The sequence below is a fragment of the Hakea prostrata genome, chromosome 7 (assembly GCF_041222555.1).
Source record: "Hakea prostrata isolate BN-2017 chromosome 7, UWA_Hpros_2, whole genome shotgun sequence".
NCBI lineage: Eukaryota > Viridiplantae > Streptophyta > Magnoliopsida > Proteales > Proteaceae > Hakea > Hakea prostrata.
Window position 1 is genome coordinate 70,163,954 of NC_142606.1, and position 15,958 is coordinate 70,179,911.

Sequence of the window (15,958 nt, forward strand, 5' to 3'; positions counted from 1 at the left end):
ACTCTGAAATGGGGTTTGGTGTATGCTCCAAAAAATGGAGGTTTGGGTCTTCGCCGCTTGAGAGATGTCAACTTTGCTTGTCTCTACAAGTTAGCATGGTATATCAAGCATCACGATTCTTTCTTTTCTCTTTTCTTGAGAGCGAAATTGGTGGACTCACAAGGATGAAAACGTCAAGGCAACGATCTTCTATTATTCTTGGTCTGGAAAATGTGGTGGGTTTTATCAAACAAAACAAGAAGTGGGCACTTGGCGATGGCACTTGCATAAATTTTTGGACTGATCATTGGTTGGTGACTTTTTAATTGCTGAACACATTGGCCTTCCACTTGGTTTGGCAAATTCTCTCTCACTCAAAGCTGTGGACTGCATTGTGGATGGTCGCGATGGTGTCTAACTAGAGTGTAGTCGATTGAAAGAAGTGTTGGATTTAGTGACTTCCACCCCCTCCCCTTCCTAGTGAGTTCCAGCATGATATGTCACCAGAAAGAGTCTATTCTTAGTGACTTTATCATCAAATCAACCTGGGACTTATACAGAAGACTTGCAACAAAGGTGGATTGGGCGAATGCTCCTTGGTGCTCATCTTTGCAGCTGATACAGTCTTCTGTTGGTGTATATTTCATGGGGGGATCCCTTAGATGACATGGTTATGGCTAAAGGGATTTCCTTGGCATCGTGGTGTAATTTGTGTTTGGAGGCTTCTGAGGATCTTAACCATATTTTGCTTATTTGTGCTTTTGCTCGGAGCTGTGGAGGCCGTTCGATAGCATCTTTTGGCAGCATTCGGGTGGCTCACCAAACAATATAAGAGGGTTTTAGTTTCAATAGACTAAACTTATCCCATTAAGGGATGCGTGGCTAAAGGGGTGTTTCCTACTCATCTGCTACACCTAAATGGTCCGAAATAAATGCAAATATGAAGAAGTTGGTCTCTCAGAAGATTGGGTTTTGAGGCAAATTTTATTTGATCTTGCTAAAATAGAAAATTTTATTGAGGGAAGAAAGCTTAGGCAAGAGGTGTACGCCCAATCCAGAGCGGTAAGGCTATCCCTTAACATCAAGTGCATGTCTTGTCCCCAAGAGTTTTTTGGCTGCCACCACGTGCTGGTTGGGTGAAGCTTAATATTAATGTAGTTCTTTGGGTAATCCTAGTAGAGGCGTAGAGCAAAGGCTGGTGACTCTGCTAGAGTGATACTTAATTTCAGACTTTTCTTGGGCATGAGATCCGACTTTGTTGCTGAAATGCAGGCTTTTCATTCATAGTGTAGGATGGGCGAAAAGGTTGGAGGTTCAGAAGATGTGAATTGAATGTGATTCAGTGGTTATGGTTGTGCTAATACAACAAAGGAAAATTCTGTGGATCATACTCCAGCGTGGAGAGGCCTTCAGTCTTTCCTTTCAACCATTGAATGGAAGATTACTCATTGAGATAGAGAGAGACCAATAGGGCTGTTGATTTTTTGGCACATTGTGCAGCCAGGCAAAGGAATTCTGAGATCAATTCTCCGTGGATAGCAACTATAGGGGGTGAACTACATTTAGACACTTCTAGATGTCTTAGGTTCAGACTCCGATTGTTGTAGTATTTTTTGCTTTTAATACAAATGACCCTTTAAACCCCCTCCCCCAATTATATATATATATATATAGAATTAAAGGATGAGAGAAAGAAGGTAAGGATCAATCTTTTGCAAATATAAGTTTTCTTAATGCAATTTCCCCCCTTTTTTAGCAACAAAAAAAAAAAAAAAAAAAAAAAAAAAAAAAAAAAAAAGGAAAAAAAAAAGAAAAAGAAGAGTGAAGGGTGAAGAACAACCATGACTGATTCAGAAAGAATAAATATGCTTCTTTCATTTTAAAACTAATGGTATTAGAAACAAAAGGACATTTGTAATATAATACATTTAAAAGGACATATATGTAATAGTTTGCAAACTCAGGGGGCTATATAATTTGCTCATGAAATTAAATCAAAGCATTTTCATAATAAGCTTAGGTGACAACTAGGTTTTTCATTCATGGAAAGTTTCAACATTTTTCTGGTGGTCACCTACTGTTTACTTCAATATCTCATGAAACATTTTCTTAAAAACTTTATTCTGGATCGCTTGACACTATAAAACCTCAATCCTGCTCAAGATAACAAGACCTTGAGAATTTTCTGAGTCATGACCAGGCTCTTGTATGAGAACCATTTGTATATGATTGCAGGAAAACAATTGGAAATCCATGGTAAGTAGATTACATTCAGGTGCCCTACAGGAAAATTAGAATGAATTTCATAAAATAGCCTGGTCTAGCAGCTCGAATCCCACACGGTTTCTGAGAGATAAAGAAGAACAAGAGAGAGAGAGAGAGAGGCACCTTATGAAGAGTTCCACATTACCCCGTGCTTCTACATACAAATGTCTAAGTTCTTGCCTGCACTTTGTCGACCAACCAAAAGAAAATACTCCAAGATCCAGATTAGTTATCTATGAGAAAAGGGAGGGTTCCGTGTTGATAATAAGGATTTTACTTGGACTCGTAACTCCTGACTTCCTGAATAATAGGAAAGTGGTGGTCGATATTGAGTCCGTATCATCTGTATGTTTCAACAGGTGCAGATACATGGTATACTTGCGACCCAACCACAAGTTCCTTTTCCTTCTTTAATACTCTTCTCTCCGTGTAAATAGCCAAAATGAAAGATTTGGTCAGCTATCAAATGTATGTCTGGAGATGCCGAAAAAAAGAAAATGTGGGAGTTCAACCTTTTACTATACAAAACAATGAAGCGTTTTGTAGGATTAATATCCAAGTATTTTTAGATAACTAATTTTGAAAAATAAAATTAGAATGGTTTCTCCAACTCGGCATCATCAATGGTACTCGAAGCAAATCAAATCAAAAGACAGCCATATATAGAGGTTCAACCAAATAATTAACGACATTTTTCTTGCATGTACCATCAAATGTCTTTTTACACAAAAATTTGGTTCTTGCCCTTTATGAAGCTTGCTGTTGCTCATAACGAGGGAAATTCGTCAAAGAACCAAGAGCTTGGGATGATACCCACATTGCACAAGGAGTGGCTCCATACAGGTCCTGTAACTGAGGTTGCTGTCGAGGGTATTCGCCCAGACAGTACCTGTTAATGGACAAGAGAAATCACCAACATCGACATATGGAATAGAAAATATAGGAAGGGAAGCCATTTTGAAGGAGAAACCTTAATGGAAGCTCAAAGTCTGCTAATGCTCGGCTTCAACAAGAAAGTCAAAACGAATGAGCTAAGAAGCAACTAACAAGAAGCCTCCGCAGATAGTAATCACAGTGAAAGCCAAGAAGATGACATAGAGTGTTGGGTTGTGGGCTTAACACTGATCCATTATTTGGGCAAATATTCATTAAGGGTATTTAGTCAGGGTATTACTGACCTTGAAGTGGTTAAGGTTAGGGTTTTATATTATAAATAACTTATTGGGTCCCCGTAGCCATTACATACAATATTTGGGTTTGAGGTTGTTCCACATACACTCAAGCGAATGATTCCAAAGAGTGAAAGGCTCTGAAACATTCAAGGAAATGAAAGAAATGTGAACCTACAACGAGAACACTAAAGGTATTTATTCATCTACGCTTCCATTGATTGTATATATTATACATGCTTTAATTATTATAGGAATAATATAAATCATTATGGATCCAACAATTGGCATCAGTGTCATTTTCTATAATAATTCTTTATTTTTATCGTTTGATTAACTAGGTGTTCTGTTGAATTTATTTTGGATTGGATCCAATGGGAGGATCCAGGGTTTAATTGAAATCCTAAATCATCTGTTGATTTGATTTTTTATTGAATCCAAATGGGAGGATCATAATAATGTGCATGAATTGTTAATCCATGAATTTTTTTTAATTAATATTATGTTTCTTAGATTCTTTCATGAAATTTTTTATTTGAGATGACGAAATCATGAATCCTGTCTTTGTGGGAGTTTTGGGTTCGTTAATGTAGAAAACGGATTTCCTTTTTGTCTAGACTGAGTGTCGTCTCGTACGAGACAGATGTCCATTTGGTCTCTACTGGTTGACATACCTAGGTTTTGTTAAAATATATTTGGCTAGGAAACCCTGTCATCTCTTATCCTCTTAAAAGGGGTATTGAGGCCGAGTGACCCATGGCAGCAATGGGGATTTCTCAAGACCAGTAATCAACCCATGAGAGGATGTAAACCACATTGTGGGGGTCATTCATTGGTAGGGATGCATATGATAAGCCTGGGCTCATGGGCCCTCAAGACCGGTAAAAGACCGGTAACCGACCCATGAGAGGAAATGAGAGCTTCCCGTTTATTGTATGTGGATGACTAATAGGATTAAGAGTCTATGTATCCGAGATGGAGACGGTGACTCTAAGGAGTTCGATACCGGAACGGACTGCCTAGGCACAGAAGGGAGGCTATCATACAGAAATGGACTGTCCAGTGCACAGAATGAAGGTATCCGACTTCAAGTAGATGTGACTTAGTAGATGACTTACATTGGGATAGGAATAACCCTAACATGCTCCAATACTCATACAATTGGTGGTGAGTAATAGTGTTGATCAAAACCCCAGCCATGGGTTGTCTGAGAAGGATGCATGATCCAATTACTGCAGAGAACCAAAAAAAACATGCTTTAGAGCCATGAGGGAAGAGTGAATGAAACCTACCCAGAGGAGTATGGTTGTTCTATCTTAATGTGTGTCTGTCACGAGAGACCAACATATATAGAGTTAGAAGCATACTTGCATTCATTGTTTCATATCGTTGCATTATGTTTGTTCTGAACTACTTGTAGCTCTTTATTGTGATTGAACTACTTGCTTAGTTATGTTGAGCTCACCCTTCAGGGGTTATGCTTTTAGAATCTATTGCAGGTACTGATAACTTCGAGAACCAAGATACGAAGCCACGGCGAGTGACTGGTACTCTATGCAAGGTGTTGGTTGTTATGAAGATAATGGTGAATATTCCTAGTGCGGTTGTGAAGCGTACCAGGATTAGTCCTATCTTGGAGCTAGTGCATCCATTTTTGGATATGAGAGTATATGAATACCATCATACTTTACTTGAGTTGAAGGAGATGTATGATTAGACTTAGATTGATTTTTGACTCCTTAGTCTTTATTCTTTATACTTTTATCCAGTTGTAATAGCTTAGAGTTACTTTAGAGTTTTGATGTACTCTTCTGCTTTTGACCTATATAGAGTTATTTTCTGGTATACTCTATATTTGATCTTTAATTGCTCTCATTTTATTCCGGACTTTGATTATACTGTGACTATACTTTGAGATTTATTTTGAGATCATTCTTTGATTAGTTTCTTATTATATTTACACTTTGATTATTCGTTGCTCGTGATAGTGTTGTTGTACAATGTGGGTAAATGATCGCCCTAAATTTGACCATGGGGCTTGTGGATCACACCTTCGAGTATTGCGGTTAGGGTACCGGTTTGGGGATGTTACAGAGTGGTATTAGATCCCAAAGTTTTCGGATAATCATAACCATAGAACACAGTTGAGTCATAGATCCAAAAGTGACCCAGTCTTCTTAGAAGTGAATAATAGAGAACATCATAATATAAACAAGTATTAGTAAAGCATAATACACTAAGTTTGAATAATGCACAATAACCATGATTAAACAAACATACAAATTATGTGAAAAGGAAAATGGAGAATAAAAAAAAATGCACTCATAGAATGTTTAGCATTAATGTTTCCTCCTGTTTCATAGTGACTTGCTGATGTAGGCTTGAATACATGCTAGAAAAAAAAAAAACCCAAATCAGTCCTTGGCTTTGATGGGCTAGGACTATTTTGGTGGGCCAAAGTCAGCCCACATATGATCTTCATGGGTTAGACCTAAGTCCACGTGTAGGTTAGTGTGAATGGGAACTTTGAGAAGTTCATCAAAATCAATAAAAGGGGCTGTAGTTTGAAAATACGGAACCCATTGTCAAATGGAGCTTTCCTTTGTGAGGTAGTGATTGAGTCAATATTGGGTGTTAGCTAGTATTTGTTTGTGTATTTAGTTTTTATGCCTTTAGATTGGCTATATAAAGGGATTTATGTAAGAGGGAGGAGTACCTCAGTCATCAATTGTAATCAATAGTTGCTTTCCAAGTCATTTTTCTTTATGAAGGGATCTTATGTTTACTCAAGGTAGGTTGGTGTTCTATCCAATTGATCTGCCTTGTGGTGTAAAGCTCGGGTGTTATTTTGTTATCCTTATGGCTCTTTTATTTCTGACATATTATTCCCTCTTCTCCATCTAATAATAAGTTTATCTACATTATTGGTTACTCATTAGATTTGCCCCTGCACTAGTTTTTAGATTCTCAGGGTATGTATCTTAATTAGTTTACTTCAGCCTAGCTTAATTCTAATTAATAGTCCTACCCTTGCTTTGAAGTATAGTTGTGTCCCTATTGTTCTAGTGTTATTCTAAGTTTGCCATTGTGACATCACTCTAGGTTTTCAGTTTTGTTTCATGTTTGAACTTTGTCTTATATTAATCTATCAAATCTAGAACTCATACTCTAAATAGAAGATTAATAATTAGATAGGCTTGTTGCTAGATGGAGAAGTGAGGGGGAACAATATGACAGGAAGGAAAGCAATAAGGGGAACAAAGTAACACATTGGCTTCATGCCACAAGGTAAATCAATTGGATCAAACACCAACCTACCTTGATCAATCATAAGGTTTTTCCATAAAGAAGAATGGCTTGCAAACCAACCATTGATTTCATTTGATGAGTGAGGTACCCAACTCTCTTGTTTAAGTTTCTTTATATAGCCAATATAATGACATAGATGTTAAATGCACCAGCACACTAGCTAGCACCCACTTAATTTTGACTAAATCACTACCTAACTCTTGACAATGGTTTCCTTATTTTCTAATTACGGCCTCTTTTATTGGCTTTGATGAATTTTTCAAGTTTCCATTCATATAAGATTATACTTGGGCTTATGTCTTATTGGCTTCAATGAATTTTTTCAAGTTTCCGTTCATATTAGATTATACTAGGGCTTATGTCTAGCCCTTGAAGATCATAACATATGGGATGATTTTAATAGCCCATGAAAGTCATGGGTTGATTCAGCTCATATCCTTAGGCCATTGACTGGTCTGACCATTTGGGCTTCTTCTTCTTCTCTCCTCTTTTTCTTGACACAATCAAAGTCCTTGACCCATTGTCATAATTCATAATCTTCATTTTTGTACGTGTATATGGAAGAAATGGAAGAGAAGTAGAGGAAAAAAGTCTGAAATGGGTGGAAAAGCTGAGGAAAAAAAAAAAAAAGCGAATAGAGATACGTGGAGGTAGGGAGAGTAAATGAGAAAAATGTATAAAAGAAAAAGAGTGAAAAAAGGAGCAGATGTAACGTTAAGGTCTGACAGAGCGATGGTAATACGATCACATATTGGAAGCATTCATTGACTAACTCACAGCAGCTGATCTTTTGTGGATTCTGTTAATTGTTGTATCTTCTCCCCGACGCTGTAAGGATGTCAATTTGCAGCTTGAATCGTTAAAATTGAAACACACTGCCTTGTTATAGCGTGAATTGCCTCAAACCGAACCTTAATGGGTTATGTTTAGGCTGAGGGTAGCAGAGCTCGTAGAGTCCAAATCTAAATCGCAACCCTTTACAAACCATTTTACAACCTGTTTTATAGTTTTATATTAAATATTGTTTGAATCATTGTATTATCACTAGTAGTTAATATAGACTATCATAAAAATTGAGCATGAATCAAAGATCAAATAATCATTCTATTATCGGTAAGGGACAATTAGAAGTACTAAGTATGAATGTGTAATTGAATGTACTAAGTTTGTTTAAATTAAATAAATATTTATTCAATCCAGAAGTGCTTCATTTGCATATCAAACTTAAAACCCACCCAAAAGAGAGACGGATTTCAGAATACTCCATCCAGCCGGATCCGGTCATATCCGAATACTCGTGGGGGTGATACACCGTAAGATCTAGGTTCAATGATAATTCCGCACAATATATGATATAGCAAAATCAAACGGACAAAAATAAATCAAGTTTCAAATATAAAATTATCAAAACCAAAATAATGGTTACAATCATCCATTACTTCAAATCAAAAGCTATACATTAGAGTTTTGAAAGAAAACCAAAATAATTCTCTAATGGAAACCAACTCCATAATAATGGTCTTAATACTGGCATGAAGCTCCATGCGAGTCTACACATTCTTTAGTTGCTCCCTCGAGAAAGTCTGTCGGCGACGAATCTGCCACTTGGAAAGAGTCCTCATAACCTGCAGTATATTCTAATTGAAAAAGACATATAAAAGGAATGAGTTCAACAGAACTCAGTGATGTCAACTTAATATCATATCATGCATTCATTCACAAGATTTCACACTATATATAAAACATGAATATCGATAGTGTAATTAATTGCAAATATGAGTGATTATGATATTATGCTCCTAACTCTATCATGAAGTCTTTATGGTAGACACGAATTAAGTCATACACCAGTCTTCTTTGGGAGGTCTCAGTCACTCTTCCCTCACGGCACTCAAACACGTCTGTTGGGTTTTCCGTGGTTGTTGAGTAAAGTCCTGCCAAGCCATGGTTGGGGATTAGGTCACCACTCTCTCATATCACCATTGATATAAGATCTGGCACGTGTCAAGGATAATTCTAGGCCCAATGCAAAGTCATACGATCTCATACTACATATGGTTCGAATACTTCCCCTATGACACCAACTAACTCGGTTCAGTATCTTTTTTCACCTATGAATGAAATCCTCAACGGGAGGCATCTGTTGGATCCCATTTCTTAACCCAACGGTCATCCACATATAATGGACATGATGCTCTCCATGTCCTCTCACGGGTTGGTTACCGGTCTTGAGCGCCTAGGAGCCCTTATTTATTATATGCAACCCTACATCTCTATGAGGATAGTGGGCCTGTTTGGCACATAGGACCTAACCACTAACATCACGAGTTATCCGGCTTTAATACCCCTACCGAAAGGATAGTAGTACTCATGAGGTCACCTAACCAAACATTTATAGACATGCCCTAGGTATGTCAATCAATAATCAGGGAAAGCGCCTAGGGCACCATATGAATGCGTCCCATACTAGATCCACTGCTGTCTAATGACAGAAACGCCAAAATGGCATATTCCCCATTCCCCAATCAAAATCTAGGCAATCACATAAGGTCATTATGGCAATTGGTGAACCCACAACCCTAGTAAGCAACATAAAATAAAAGGAGAAATTTAATTCAATATCATCCATATATTTTTATATCAATAATTTAGGATTCAACAAGTAAAACTCAATCCATTCAATCTCATCCATCTCATATCACCATTCAAAGATATTGAAAAATAGAAGACATAGTCACAAGATAATAAATATATTTTTTTGGTAAAGAGTAATTTCATTCAAAAGAGGGGCATGGATTACACAAGACATTCTGATTACAAAGATCCAGGAGCCAAGAGTCGGAACAATGCCAAATTGTCCTACATGCCATGGACAAGGCAATCCGTGATAGAGAATCTGCAACACTATTTGCAGCTCTACAAACATCCCCAAAAGAAATGTGAACAAAGTTTTCCTTTAGAGACCAAATATCCTCGATGATGCTATGGATTTCTAGAGGGGGGTTGGAGTTGGAATCCACCAAAAAACTCATTAAGTTTGAGTAATCGGTCTCGATGAAGACATTATCATAACCATCTTGAATAAGCTTCCACATGCCATCTCAGATTGCTAATGCTTCCCCCCATCAAATCTGAATTCATACTCAGCTTGTCAGTAACAACAAAAATGGGAGAGCCCAAGTGATCCCGTAAGATGAAGCCTATCCCTCCGAAGTATCTTCTATAAATGAGACATCGGTGTTCAACTTGAAATGATGTGCTATTGGAGGAATCCACTTCACAAACGGACTGAAAACATTTGATTGCCCTTGTGTATTATGCAGCTGTGAAGATGCCTCCATGAACTCTTTAAATGCAGCTTGTGCTTTACTAATTACTTCCATTGGTGAAAGGGTAACAGTCCCAAACAACATCTCATTGCGTGCCAACCATATGGACCAGCAAATGAAAGAAAATAAGGTGAAGGTTTCAGCCCGATGTACCTTGGAAGTAAAGCATTTCTTGTTCCAATCTTCAAGAATTAAATGTACTTTTGGTTCACTGCTTGGAACAAGGAAGGAAAGGCTGCTGCCGAACCAAACTGCACGAGCAAATTGACATTCAAAGAGGACAGGATCAGCTGATTCACACTCCATACCACATTGCCTGCAACTTGGATCCACAACCATATTTCTCTTGATCATACTATCTCCCATTGCAAGTCCTTGTGCGCATGTTCTCCATAAAACATTCACAACTTTTGGTAGAGTTTTGATCTTCTATAACATGTGCCAAGTTGTTGGTTTCACCAGCTCCCACTCATGGATCTTAGATGAGGATGGATTCTTTGCTGCCGCTTCATCCCTTTGATTAGATCGAAAATGATATGCACTTTTCATTGTAAGTCTCCCATCTTTGGCTCCTCCCCAATATAGTTTATCCTCTATAGAAGTGGTATTCAATTTAATCTTCACAATTTCTGACACTTCAACTACAGTGAATAGACTTCTTAATAAGTCCACCTTCCACAATCTAGACACCGGATCAAATAGATCAGCTACTTTAGATATTGAACAGTTGTTAGGTCGTGGGGTACTGATGCTGAAAGAAGGTAGAGTGCTTACCCATTTGCTATTCCAAATGTCTATATTCAGCCCATTACCAATTTTCCAAATAAGCCCATCAAGGACAACTTTTTTTCCTATCATTAAACTTTTCCAGGCCCATGAAGGATTAGTGCTGTTTTGGGCTGCCAGAAAGTTTGAATTAGGGAAATAAATAGCCTTAATGAATTGGGCCCATAAAGAAGTGGGTTCAATCCATAAACGCCATGCTACTTTAGCAAGTAAGGCCTTATTATGAAGAACTGGTTCCCTGAAACCCAATCCTCCTCTTTCCTTCGATCGACATAGTCGCGACCATGATATCCAATGCATTTTCCTTTTGCCTTCCACCTCCCCCCAAAAGAAATCTGACATTGATTTCCTCATTTTATCATGAATTGATGATGGAATTGAAAAATGTGCTGCAGTATAGGAAGAGACCGAACTCACCACATATTTTATAAGAATTTCCCTACCTGCTGAAGATAAGAAACGGAACTTCCATCCTTGAATTCTTTTAGTTGACTTCTCCGCTAATTCCATAAAGATGTCTTTCTTAGAAGTTCCAAAATCCGTGCGGAGTCCAAGATATTTCGATGGGCATGCACCATACTTCACCTTCAAGACTCTCAAAAACCACCTCATAATACGGCTAGGAGAGTTAGGGCTGAAGGTAAGGCTTGATTTAGCCAAGTTAATTTCTTGCCCTGAAGTGCCACAATAAAGGTCTAAATAGTCCTTCAAACAAGCAATTTCTGATAGCTTTGCCTTAGCAAATAATAAGCAATCGTCAGCAAACAATAAATGGGAAATAGGAGGTGTCCGATTTTGCACCCTCACACCATGCACCAGCGTTTCCCTTTTAGCTGCACCGATAATAGAATTGAGAACCTGTGAACACAAAATGAAAATGAAAGGAGACAATGGGTTACCTTGGAGAATACCCCGAGAAGGAGTAAACTTCCCACTTTCAATGCCATTTACAAGTAGAGTATAAGAAACTGATTTGATCAAGGTCATTACTAGGCTTACCCACTGCTCACAAAAGCCCAGTTTTGCAAGAGTAACCTCAATATAGGACCATTCTAAACAATCATAAGCCTTTCTCATATCTATTTTCATTGACAATAGTTTCTTTTTTCCCTTTTTCCTGCATCAAATGTAATGAAACAACTCATGTGCAATGAAAATATTGTCGGAAATGAAACGGTCGGGTACAAAGGCTGATTGGGAAGGTGAGATGATATGAGGGAGGTGGGTTTTTAGCCTTTTTGCCAAATTTTAGAGACAATTTTCACCACCACACTACAAAGGCTTATGGGGCAAAATTGGTCCGGTAATTCAGGGCTATCCACCTTGGGTAATAGGAAAATATAGGTACAATTCAGCTCCTCAGGTAAAACACCAAACTGAAAAAATCTAGAGACAAACTGGATGATATCATCCTTCACAATGGGCCAAGCCTTCTGAAAGAATAATGGGGGATACCCATCTGGTCCAGGTGATTTTAAAGGACCCATACTTTTCAGGTTGGATAAAATTTCCTCGGGACTAGGTATACTACATAATAAATTGTTTACCTCATCAGTAACAACCAAATTCACTGAGTTCATTGTTTGCCTTTGAGCCTCTAGATTGACTCCATGTGAAGTAAGAGCCTCCTAAAATGTTCCAGTAATACCCCTCTCAGCTGCTACTCCGAATTGGTCCATTGCCCTTCAGAATTTTTAAGTCTATCAATGCGGTTCCTATGCCGCCTGCAAATGGTAGTAGAATGGAAAAATATGGAGTTTTTATCCCACTTTGTAACCAAGATATCCTGGATTTTTGGTGCCAAAGGATTTCCTCCCGTAAAATCTCTTCCTCCAAAAGTCCAATGATTTTTTTCCTCTTCCGAATATGATCCATCATCTTTACATTGAATGACTTGTAATTGGTTTTTTAATGTAGCAATATTCACTTGAATTATTCAAAATACACTAGAATTCCATTTCTTAAGAGCAGATTTGCAATTCTCACCTTTTTGTTTGATATGATGATAGGACCGGTTAATCTGTGGTAACTTCCACGAATCTTCAATGACTTCCAAACATTGTGGATGTTGAAACCAGGCAGGTTCAAAGCGAAAGGGACGTGAACCAGAGGGAGGTCTACCACATGTATCAATGCATAATGGATTATGATCAGAATAAGGTATAGACTTAACCATAGCCGTTGCATTTTCATGGGCAGTTCTCCATTCAACATTAACAAAAGCTCGATCTAGTTTGATTCGAATATTGTCCGCTCCACCTCTTCTATTGTTCCAAGTATATAAGCAGCCTTTAACCTCCAGTTCCACCAAGCGACAATTGAAAATCATATCTTTGAAATTCTGAAAATTCTTCTCTCCATTTCTGACCCCTCCAGACTTTTCATGCCATCCTAGATAAGAATTGTAATCCCCTACACATAACCAAGGTGAATTACGAGCAGCTCCTATCCGGGTAATTTGGTCCCAAACAACCTGACGTTTTTCCCTCACTGGATCTCCATATACACATGTTAGGAAAAAATTGTCATTCTGTGATGCAATCTAAAGATCAATAACCCTGTTGTTGGAACTTAATAACGTTACCTGAACATTATTTAGCCACAAAATAGATAAACCTCCAGAAGCACCTACCGAATCCACCAACAGAACTCTATCATAATTTATCTTCCTCTTGATATACTCCATTCTGTTTCCATTGCTTTTTGTTTCTATTAGAAACAGTATGTTGGCTTTCTCATACTTGGAGAAATTTTTAAGAGCTCGAATTGCCTGTGGGTTCCCTAAACCACGGCAATTCCAGCTGATGATTTTCATTGCTCCCCGGGGACTGATCTCCAGTCACCACGGGTCCAGACATTAAAAAAGCTTCTCAGCATTAAACATCTCAACAATGCTAACTTTCCCTTGATCCACCAACCATTTGTAGAGTCTTGGTTTCTTTCCTTTGGGTATAGGTTTTGATGGACCTGAGATACGTAAAGCTGTTTTGGTTACGGAAGGCGGTTTTCGACATTGAGGGGGAGAATTTAAAGGAATATCAGTGATAAGAGATTGACAGTCCAACAGTTGAGAAAGGTTATGAGTAAGTGTAGTTAAGGGTAGATCGAGTTGGTATCTGACTGGTAGGACCGGATGGATTTGGTTCAAGATTAAAAAAGAGGGTTGGAAAAGTTTTCGGTTCAACCAATCCTAGTTTAACAGTTGGGTGAGTAATACCATCTGATGATTCAATATATATTTGGGTTAATATTACAGTAGGCCATGTGATGGAGAAGGGATAAAACAATTGTTGAGTGTTCAGGACATCGGTTTAAAAAATCTTAAACAGGTGAGGGAAGTGGCATGGATAAAGTGGGACCTGAAGGGACAAATTCTGGTAAAGGGTGGTTAGGTTGGGACCACTCTTGATTCAGTTGAGATGGAAGGTTTGACGAAGTTGAATACATGGGAGAGAAGACAAGGGCAAAATTGATTCTCGGATCAAGGGAATTAATTGAAAAGGTATGAAATTCAGGTACGTTACCCAAAGGATCTGACATTTGTGTACGATAGTTGATGTTCCCAGCAGCCATACCCATTTTCGTATTTGTCTGCTCCACGTCTCTGCCATCTGGTCTCTACCTGCAATTGTCAGACTGGGTACGAGAGTGCTTCGTCCCCAACGGTTCTCCTTCAGGTGCAGGAGATGACCTAACACCTGAATCTGCAGCAGCCTAAGCACTACCGGAATCATATTCACCGTAGGGAGGAAGAAACTCAGTGTCTTCGAAGATTTGAACTGCATTCTGTTGTAGACACATATCAGGAGAAGGGCTTCTAATATCTGGATGGCATTTCGGAGAGGGAAGCTCAATACATCTCATGGCGTTATTGCAACCATGGTCTCGCTGATGCTGTTGAAACATCTCAAACTCCCTGTTACATCGACGTTCCTCATGGCCAAGCATAGCACAAAAACATCAGAATAATGGAAGTTTTTCATACTTTATAGAGACTATCGCTTGGTTTCCCATTTGCCCAGTAATATGAATGGTTGCCCGGAGAGGTTTTAGAATTTTCACCTAAACTCTCGCCCGAATATAACATACTCTGTGACCAAATTGTAAGCCCTCTATCATCACAATTTTTAGAGGTTTACCAATTTTCTTCACCGCCTTTCCAATAATCGTAGGATCTTGAAGTTCCACAGGGAATTGATGTAATTGAACCCATAACTTGCATACTGAGAAATCAAAGTTTCTATGGCTATTCCATGGTTGTAATATCAACAAGTTTCCAGCGACAGACCATGGACCTTCAAGCAGAACATTATCTTTATCCATAGCATGGTGAAAATGAAATAGAAATTGTCAATTTTCTAGAGAGGTGACTTCCACCTTATGAGTAGGGTTCCAAGCCATAACGAGACCTTCAATGACTGCCTGTAATCTGAACGGTCTTCCTTCAAGAACATAACCCACCAAATTATTTTCCTGAACTTTCTGAATTCTAACTTCATCAGATGCATCAAGGGTGAGATTGTCATCAGATTCATCACTGTCGCTTCCAGCTGAAGGGTCTTCGGATGGTGTTGGGGAAGATGGTATAGGGTTAGAATGTGGGTTTCGATCTCCAGAAAACGGTATTAGCTCCTGCATATTCCTAACAGAACCACTTGTAGAGGACATTGAAATTGAGAGGGGGTTAAGGGCAGAATGATATCAATGTTTAGGAGAGGAAAGAGTGGAGAGTGAAAAGGGAAATGATACCGTCGGACAGCTTAAAAGAATGCCGGAGCTGAGAAGTGAAATGGCGAATAACAGGGGAAGGAAGAGGGAAAACACGCTCAACAGCGGAAGATTCAATCGATTTTTTTCATATTTTTTCACCGACCGAGCTGCCATGCTTCTACCAGTTAAAAGAATTCACAGGGTGTTCAGCACCTTTCTTTATGGCCCAATTCATTAAGGCTATATTATACATGTAAAGATATCAATATTAAAGCAAGTAACTTCATTATACATGTAATATAAGGTTAAGTATATTCTTCACCTTTCTACTAGATTCCTTTCTCCAAATATCAGTAATTTACTCCCACAGTTTGGCGACTAACGGTATATAAATCTATTCATGCAAGAGAA

General features: G+C 38.4%; 2 protein-coding genes across 2 annotated transcripts; both read right to left on the bottom strand.

Annotated features, from left to right (window-relative positions):
• Nucleotides 1-2,991: 2,991 nt before the first annotated feature.
• On the bottom strand, nt 2,992-10,417 carry LOC149011909 (uncharacterized). The gene is made up of 2 exons (XM_089162794.1): nt 10,008-10,417; nt 2,992-3,133 (listed from the first exon to the last, which is right to left on the bottom strand). Exons 1-2 carry the CDS (start codon nt 10,415-10,417, stop codon nt 2,992-2,994), a joined length of 552 nt encoding a protein of 183 aa, XP_089018920.1.
• Nucleotides 10,418-10,480: 63 nt separating this feature from the next.
• On the bottom strand, nt 10,481-13,652 carry LOC149011910 (uncharacterized). The gene is made up of 4 exons (XM_089162795.1): nt 13,422-13,652; nt 12,913-13,379; nt 11,837-11,954; nt 10,481-11,695 (listed from the first exon to the last, which is right to left on the bottom strand). Exons 1-4 carry the CDS (start codon nt 13,650-13,652, stop codon nt 10,481-10,483), a joined length of 2,031 nt encoding a protein of 676 aa, XP_089018921.1.
• Between the last annotated feature and the right edge of the window lie 2,306 nt (nt 13,653-15,958).